General features: G+C 50.3%; 1 protein-coding gene across 1 annotated transcript; it reads left to right on the top strand.

The window, feature by feature from the left end:
* NTSR2 (neurotensin receptor 2) lies at window positions 1-7978 on the top strand. The gene is made up of 4 exons (XM_038560585.1): window positions 1-630; window positions 4562-4811; window positions 6351-6441; window positions 7424-7978. Exons 1-4 carry the CDS (start codon window positions 1-3, stop codon window positions 7590-7592), a joined length of 1140 nt encoding a protein of 379 aa, XP_038416513.1. The 3' UTR covers window positions 7593-7978.
* The last annotated feature ends 165 nt before the right edge of the window (window positions 7979-8143 follow it).

The raw sequence follows: 8143 nt of genomic DNA, 5'->3' as shown, positions 1-8143 counted from the left end.
ATGGAGAGCAGCAGCCCGCGGCCCCCGGGGCCCAGCGCCGGCCCCGGCCCCGCGCTCAGCCTGGACGCGCGGCTGCGCGGGGACCCGCGCCCGTGGGCCAAGGTGCTGTTCACGGCGCTGTACGCGCTCATCCTGGCGCTGGGCTCCGCGGGCAATGCGCTGTCCGTGCGCGTGGTGCTGAAAGGGCGCGCCGGGCCCCCGGGCCGCCTGCGCTACCACGTGCTCAGCCTGGCGCTCTCCGCGCTGCTGCTGCTGCTGGTCTGCGTGCCCGTGGAGCTCTACGACTTCGTGTGGTGCCGCCACCCCTGGGTGTTCGGAGACCTGGGCTGCCGCGCCTACCACTTCGTGCGCGAGCTGTGCGCCTACACCACGGTGCTCAGCGTGGCCAGCCTGAGCGCCGAGCGCTGCCTGGCCGTGTGCCAGCCCCTGCGCGCCCGCCGCCTGCTGTCGCCGCGCCGCACCCGCCGCCTGCTGTCGCTCGTCTGGGCCGCCTCGCTCGGCCTCGCCCTGCCCATGGCAATCATCATGGGGCAGAAGCACGAGCTGGAGACGGCTGGCGGGGAGCCGGAGCCCGCCTCGCGCGTGTGCACCGTGCTGGTGAGCCGCGCCACGCTCCAGGTCTTCATTCAGGTAAGGGCAGGGAGGGGGGAGGAGGGGGGAGGCTAAGGGGCCTGCGTTTTCACTTCTGATGCCGCTCCCCCACACACACACCCTCCCCACGCCCCACAACACAAGCAGGGCTCCCAGCCTCCATTGTACAGAGGACTTGGGGAGAGAGAGGCCTGGCAAAGAGGAGGCATTAAGAGAAACCCAGATTTGAATTCAAAGCTAATTGTGGGGACACCTGGGTGGCTCAGTGGTTGAGCATCTGCCTTTGGCTCAGGTCTGATCCCGGAGTCCTGGGATGGAGTCCCACCCACTTCGGGGTCCCTGCAGGGAGCCTGCTTCTCCCTCTGCCTCTCTCTGTGTCTCTCATGAATAAATAAATAAAACCTTAAAAAACAAACAAACAAAACAAAACTAATTGTGAAAGTCTGCTTTCTCACCAGTGGTTGCAAGAGCTGTGACCACATATTACTGGGTGTAAGAATTACAGGGGTGGGGCTGTAAAAATGTAGATTTCATAACCCACTCCAGCCTTCTACTTTTATCATCAAGACAGACTCACAAAACAGCAGACTATCCAGTTTAATGGGATTTTGTGGAGCTATAAAAGAGAGGCCTGGATATTCAATTTTAAGGGATCTCAGAAGAAATACACACATGAATTGTAGCCTTAAGAATTTGGGAAAGTAGAAAGTTATTAAGCCTGGCTGGAAAACGTTCCACGCAGCTTCAGAAGTTGCTTGCTCTGGTCACTATAGAGAATTACTCAGAAGCAACAAGGTAGGCTCCCTAATTTATAAAAATCCACCTCCTGTATCAGACATGTTTGCAGGTTGTCAAATTCCTTAGCCAAATCTGGACCCAATGATATCGAAGACAAAAACAAAAGCAGAAACACACCAGCAGGGAGAATAGTAATGGTACTAAAAAAGCTGGGCATGCAGGGGATCCAAACAGCAGTCAGAAGGAGGGGCCCCGCTGACAACAGTGGGAGCTGCTTCTCCTGCCACATCAGGTGGACTAGTCATGGCCTGACCCCTCAGCCGTCCAGTCCACACATTGCCCTCCCATGCCGGCCCAACCATATCACAGCCACGGAGCAGTGTATCTAGAGCACCCATCTACCTCCCAGCAGCCCCCACGTAGGTTCTGAGTTGCAGCGGAATAGTCAGAGCCTTAGGCCTGACTGTGTAGCTCCCTGCTGCACCCTGGTGTGGCCGTGGCAATGAACCAGCAACCATATGCTCTGAAGGCCTGGTAGCCAAGTTCCACCAGTTTTCACAGACGAGGGTGATAGCTTCCAGGCTGCACCTATTTTGGAGTTGGGCTAAGGGGTGGGAGAGTGCCAAGCAGGGTCGGTGCTGCGAATATGCTGCTTGCATAGTTTATTTTGAGTGGTACAGACTGAGCGACGCAATAGAAACTGCGAAATGTGCCAGGGGCAAGCTTTTGACATGATGCATAGTGAATTCCTTCGGCGTAACAGCATTATTCGACAAGTAGCATATTAAAAACTTTAACTTGAGACATACAGTCTACGTTAACACAGCAAAATAACCAAACTCAAATTAGGATTATTTCGGTCCACCTTCCTTTTTAGTGTCTTGTCACTCAGGGTCCATCTTAATCGGTAATTTTTGGCCACAGAAAAATTGCTCATAGCTTTTCAAAGTACAAAAAACTGTAATTTTTCCAGAAAATTTTCAAAGTTCCCAAAGATTAATTACTAGTTTATAGATATATTTTTACCTTCGGTTTTTGTCTTGACTGGTATTAAAGTTATAATTTGATAATAAGTATGTTGTTGCTGATCAAGCCCTGCCTAGTTCTGCAACAAACTAAAATGACTGTCACTTATTTTGTTATTTTTTCTCTTGGTGCTGCTGATTTGTGAGCATGGATTAAGAACAAAGCATGAGTGTTAACTCCTTAAAAACGTACAGCACCCAACCCAGATATTTGGTACTGATTTTAAAGTGCTATTAAAATGTGCAGTTCGGGGGTGCCCGGATGGCTCAGTTGATTAAGCATCAGACTCTTGATTTTGGCTCAGGTCATAATTCTGGGGTCCTGGGATCGAGCCCTGGGTCAGGCCCTACACTCAGCGTAGAGTCTGCTTGAGGATTCTCTATCTCTCCTTCTGCCTCTTCCCCTGCTCCCTCTCTCGCTCTCAAATAAATAATTTTTCAAAAAAATAAAAACTTAAAATGTCGTTTTAAAAAAAATGCTCACATAGAACCAATGAGGAAAAACCCTGCAACACATGCACTTTGAAATTTATCTGTTTTTTAAGATTTTATTTATTTGAGAGAGAGAGAGAGAGAGCACGAGCAGGGGGAGGAACAAAAGGGGAAGAATCTCAAGCGGACTCCACACTTAGTGCGAGCTCGACATAGGGCTCGACTCCACGACCTCAAGCTCATGACCTGAGCTGAAACCAAAAGTCAGATGCTCAACTGACTGAGCTGCCCAGGCACCCCAAATAGGTTGGATTTTAAAAATTAAACACTTAAAACACAAGGTGTTATGTAATAAACTTGTTTTTCATAAGTTAAAAAATATCAATAATTATGTTACAAGGCTTGTAACGTAAGACAGCTGTCCCCTTGCCACCCCTTCACACTCTGATTTATATTCTCTCGTTGAGGGGCAGCTACTGTCTGCCCACCCTTGCCGCTTGCTGCTCTTTGCCTACATATTTCTAAAGAACACGCCTGCTTGATTTCACAGTTTTTACGTGTTATGCAGTGTCTTCTAACTGGAGAGGAGCATTCTGGTCTCTTACTTTCTCATCCCTACCCTCCTCGTCCTGTATCCACGCACACTCCTCACCACTCCTCCAGTGTAATTCCGTCAGGGAATAATAAGGTTAGTCCTGGACTCAGTACTTACACACTGTGACTATGTTAAACGTTCTTCACAGATGAACCACGTCATATATTTTTATTATATTTCCTTTCCAATATCACCTTTGCTTCCTTGCCATTAACAAAGGTCTTTTTTTTCCCCCCAATTTGCTTAGTTTCCTGCGCTCTATTTCTCATGCCTGTTTTACTCCTCTACTACAAGTATAAATACTACTTCAGCATATCCAGACCCATCCGGTCAACTGCCAATCGAATCCTCCAGGCTCCCCCTGGAGCCCCCTCTTCTGCTCCAATCTAACTGATGCACTTCGGCCACATACCCTATTTTTTGGACCTCAGGTCTACCTCTTTATTGGTATACAACCTTGTTTTGATGGAACACATGTTCTCGTAACCTCCTATGACCTGAGAAAAGGTCCACAGAAGGTTAAACAAAAAAGTAAGAATTTGCATGTCTGAAAATGTTCCAGATTATCCTCACATTCGCTGTAAGAGGGCTGAACACAGAATTCTAAGACTGAAACCACTTTTCCTCACAAGTTGTAAAGCATCACTCCATTATTTCCCAGCTTCCACCATTGCCTTAAAGAAGTCTAATGCCATTCTGGTTCCCATCCTTCGTATGTACCCTCTCTTATCCCCCGGAAGCTTTCAGGGTTGTCTTTATCCACAGTGTGCTAAAAGTCCTAAGAACGTACCTTGATGTGGGCTTATTTTCATCCATGGTTCTAGGCCCCCAGGCAGCCTTTCACTCTGGAAGCTTATATCCCTCACTCTTGGAAAAACCTTCTTCGATGTGGCTTATTTTAAGAAACTGATTTCCTGCCCTCTGTTTTATCTATTTGCTTTCTAGAACCCACTATTACCTAGGCCATGAATGTCTTCAACTAATAGCAAATATCCTTATGTCTCTCCTGTCTTTATTGCTCTTTCCCATCTTTCTGAGAAGCTTCTCAGCCTTATCTGGTAACCCTGCTGTTGCCCGTCTCCTGCTGCTGCTGCAGATTCCTGGGCCCTGGGCCCAGCCTGATGCCCAGCATCACAGAGCCTTGGTGCCACCACCATAAGCCATGGAATTACCTTTACAGGTGAATGTGCTGGTGTCCTTCGTGCTCCCCTTGGCATTAACTGCCTTCCTGAACGGGGTCACTGTGAGCCATCTGGTGGCCCTCTGCTCCCAGGTGCCGTCCACTTCTGCCCCGGGAAGCCCCGCCCCCAGCCACATGGAACTAATGAGTGAGGAGAGGAGGACGCTCCCCCTGGGGGGCCCGGCCAGCCTGGTGAGACACAAGGACTCCAGCCGGCTTCGCCGCCTCCAGCACAGCATCCAGGTTCTCAGTTAAGTACTCAGTAACACTGTCCTGAGCACAAGAGTTGGGGCTCCAGGGCCGCCACCCCTAACCCCTGGCCAAGTGACCTTGAGCAAGTTCCTATCTCTCTCCAGGCATACCTCTCTATGCCCCAGGGGAATTGTATGATCACCAGTAGGCTTCCATAAGGTTCGGTGGTATGATTATAGGACAGAATGGGAATTCTGTACACGAAAGCCCCATCTGCTCCAGGGAGTAATATAGAAATGAGATAAGTGGATACCCAGTTACTTTGCAGAGTCTGGCCTATGGATGGATACAAGAAGCAGCTGTAGTTGGGGACCTGCGGCCTGGGAATGATGGAATCAGACCAGCTGAGTCCCCAACCCAGTTCCCCACCAACTCCCCACTTTCCCTGATAAAACATTGCTTGTTGGTTGGTTTTTCTAAGTATCTGGGTCAACTTGTAGGGGAAGCATTAGGAAGCACAGGGAAACAGTTGTCTCCAAACACCTGCGGTAATGCAGGCGCTCGCTAAGGTCTGGGAAGATTAAATAAGAGATCAGGGTCTGCTATCATCAATGCCCCGGTGTTGTACATAGGACAGCAATGCAAGAGCTACATGTCATGTGATGTGACAAGAACAGAGGCAGCCCATGATGGTGCCTGGACTTCTTTCCATAGACAACAGCATTGAGAGTCAATGCCCAAGAATGCAGGGAGATTTGCTTTGGAGATAGGTTTTTTCCAACAGTCTTTGGGTGTGGGCTGTGCTTCTCAAGCTTCTGTGTACGTGAGAAAGGTGTGGAGAGGCTGCTGGGCCCCAACCCTGAGATTCTAATTCAGTTGCTCTGGGTGGGCCCAAGACTCTGCATTTTCACCAAGCTCCCAGTTGACATCAATGCCCTGATCCAGAGGCCACATGGGACTACAGATGGATTTGACAGTCAGGACAGGCATAGAGGAAGGGAGGGAGGGGGAGAAGGTTAGGGACAAAGGGGCCTGTTGGAAGACTGCTGTCACAGTCCAGTGGAGGGGGAATATGAGCCCCTAGGGTGGAAGGAATCAAGAGATGCTAAAGAAGAGCTTTTTAACAGATTGGATCTAGGGGATAATGGAAAAATCAACAGACTATCTGGCTTATGACTTAAGTGCTAGATGGATGGTGGGCCGTCAATCAATCAGAAGAAGGAACAGAAGAGGCTTTATGAGGCAGAAGCACATGTAAGTTCAGTTGTCTCTGCGGTTAGACAATCAGGTGGGAATATCTCGCCCTGAGTTGAGAGTATATTCTGGTGGTCAGGATGAGACTGTAGAAGTTTCTAGAAGCATGTCAGTGTATGGGTGGTGGTTAAAGTGAATATTCACCCAGACATCAGGGTAACATCAGGTTTGTCTGCAAATCCAGATAGGAATGTGTCAGATAGCCTCAAAGTCCCCTTCCATCCCCTGGACTCTGGGAACAAGTTCCAGGGAAATGCTTTTGTCCACTTGGCATCTTCATCTCTGGAGGTGGCATAACTGAGAATGTTCGCTGTTGCTCTGTCCCTCCCTACCTGTTCTGCAGGAGCCATTGTGGCTGTGTATGTCATCTGCTGGATGCCGTACCACGTCCGCAGGCTCATGTACTGCTACATTTCCGATGACGGGTGGACCGGGTAGGTGCAGCAGAGGGACCCCAAGTGCATAGGGAAAGGCCACTGGCTGGGCCTGGGACTTTCCATGCTCTCCACAGGGATTCCCAGTTGCTGGGTGTTTTGGAACTCTGGCCTCCATTCTAGCTGGTCCTGCCCAGTCTGTTCCCTCAAACTCTCTGAGCTGGGGGTGGGGAATGGGGCATTTTCTAGCAAGTTCACTGAACTGATAAGGCCAAGTGAGTGAGAGGTCTCAGTGGTGATCAGGGATACGGGCAACCTGACTGCCGGACAGAGCAGTCCACAGGTGGGGCGCAGGGGGAGGGCCTTGCTATTGCAAGGAGAGGGGAGGAAGCCTCAGAGCCGTGAGTCCATGAGCTACCAAGGGCTCCCTTGACTGAGACCAGACCATGTATGCCTTTTGGGACATAACTGGAAAAAAGGAGAGAATCTACTGTCTTCCTTTGGGCAATCGCTATGCCTCTGATCATAAGTGGAAGGCAAACATCCAAGAGAAGAGAGATCCATGGAAATGGCTCTAAGGAAATGGCTGTGCCAACAGATGCCTCATCCTTGAGAGCTGCAAACACCCCTTACCTACAAATGCATATGCAAAGCCCTTCCCACTGCAGAGAACCCGTGTGGCGAGGAGCATGGCTTCCCAGAAGGACTTTCACTTCTTAGTGACGCCACATATCTGGACCACACCCAGCAGCACGAGCCTCCCGGGTCCCAGTGGCTAGGCAATGGCGCCTGTCAATCAGCAGGTGCACCTTGCACCATGCGGGGGACTGGGAACAGGGACTCAGAGGCTGGGTGGAGTCCACTCCCCCAAAAGGGCAGCTGGTGTTGAGGAGCCATTTGTCGAATTGACACCATGCTTCCCAGGAGCAGAGAACAGGCCTTCCTCACCTGGCCCTTTGGAGGAGAGATGCATTCTCCAGGAGGGGTGGATGCTGTGAGGAGGTACAGGTCCTCTTACATGCCTCCTGGGTTTCTCTTCCAGAACACTCTACAATTTCTATCACTACTTCTACCTGGTGACAAACACGCTTTTCTACGTCAGTTCGGCCGTGACCCCCATCCTGTACAACGTCGTGTCCTCCTCCTTCAGAAAACTCTTCCTGAAAGCCCTCGGCTCCCTGTGTCGACAGCACCACCGCATGGCGCCTTGACCCCTGGAAGCCCTGGAGCCTCACCCGAATGGACCCCAGCTGCGGGCTCTGGGGCCCCATCCCCTAGATACGCCGACCTGGACGGAGCAGAAGAATGAACGAAAGCAAACAGCAACTGGCCGCTCAGTCACTAGCATTCAGACAAGCTATTTTATCACAAGTAACTCAAGCTCTGCAGTCAGATGCACTCATCCGGACCCCCGGCCCCGCCACTTACCAGCTGTGCATCTGCAGGCGAGTCGCTTACACGCTGAGCCTCAGTCTTCCCATCTGTGTGATGGAGTTGAACAGTACCCAGCTCTTAGAGTTGTTCGAAGATTAAAGTGCTTAGCACAGTGCCTAATGCATAATAAATAATAAATGTTGGCTGGCATATTTTTTTGTTACTGTTGTTACTATTCTCATTATTGCTGTTTTCCGCTCTCCTGGAAGTCCACTACATTCTCCTGTAGTTTTATGCTCATCAGTGTGGGCTCAGATGTCTTAGGAATTTCCACAAATAACAAATGACAATGCTCCAGAAGCGTACTGCACTGTCACATCCCATGGGC

This window comes from Canis lupus, chromosome 17, assembly GCF_011100685.1.
Source record: "Canis lupus familiaris isolate Mischka breed German Shepherd chromosome 17, alternate assembly UU_Cfam_GSD_1.0, whole genome shotgun sequence".
Classification (NCBI taxonomy): domain Eukaryota; kingdom Metazoa; phylum Chordata; class Mammalia; order Carnivora; family Canidae; genus Canis; species Canis lupus.
Note: the sequence above shows the minus strand (reverse complement) of the source record. Positions and strands in the feature narration are given on the sequence as shown.

Bases quoted from the DNA above. Each gene is read 5' to 3' on its own strand.
- NTSR2 (XM_038560585.1), top strand. From the start codon at position 1: ATGGAGAGCAGCAGCCCGCGGCCCCCGGGGCCCAGCGCCGGCCCCGGC. The intron at 631-4,561 runs GTAAGGGCAGGG...TTACCTTTACAG, and splicing joins CGCTCCAGGTCTTCATTCAG to GTGAATGTGCTGGTGTCCTT. The intron at 6,442-7,423 runs GTAGGTGCAGCA...TTTCTCTTCCAG, and splicing joins TCCGATGACGGGTGGACCGG to AACACTCTACAATTTCTATC.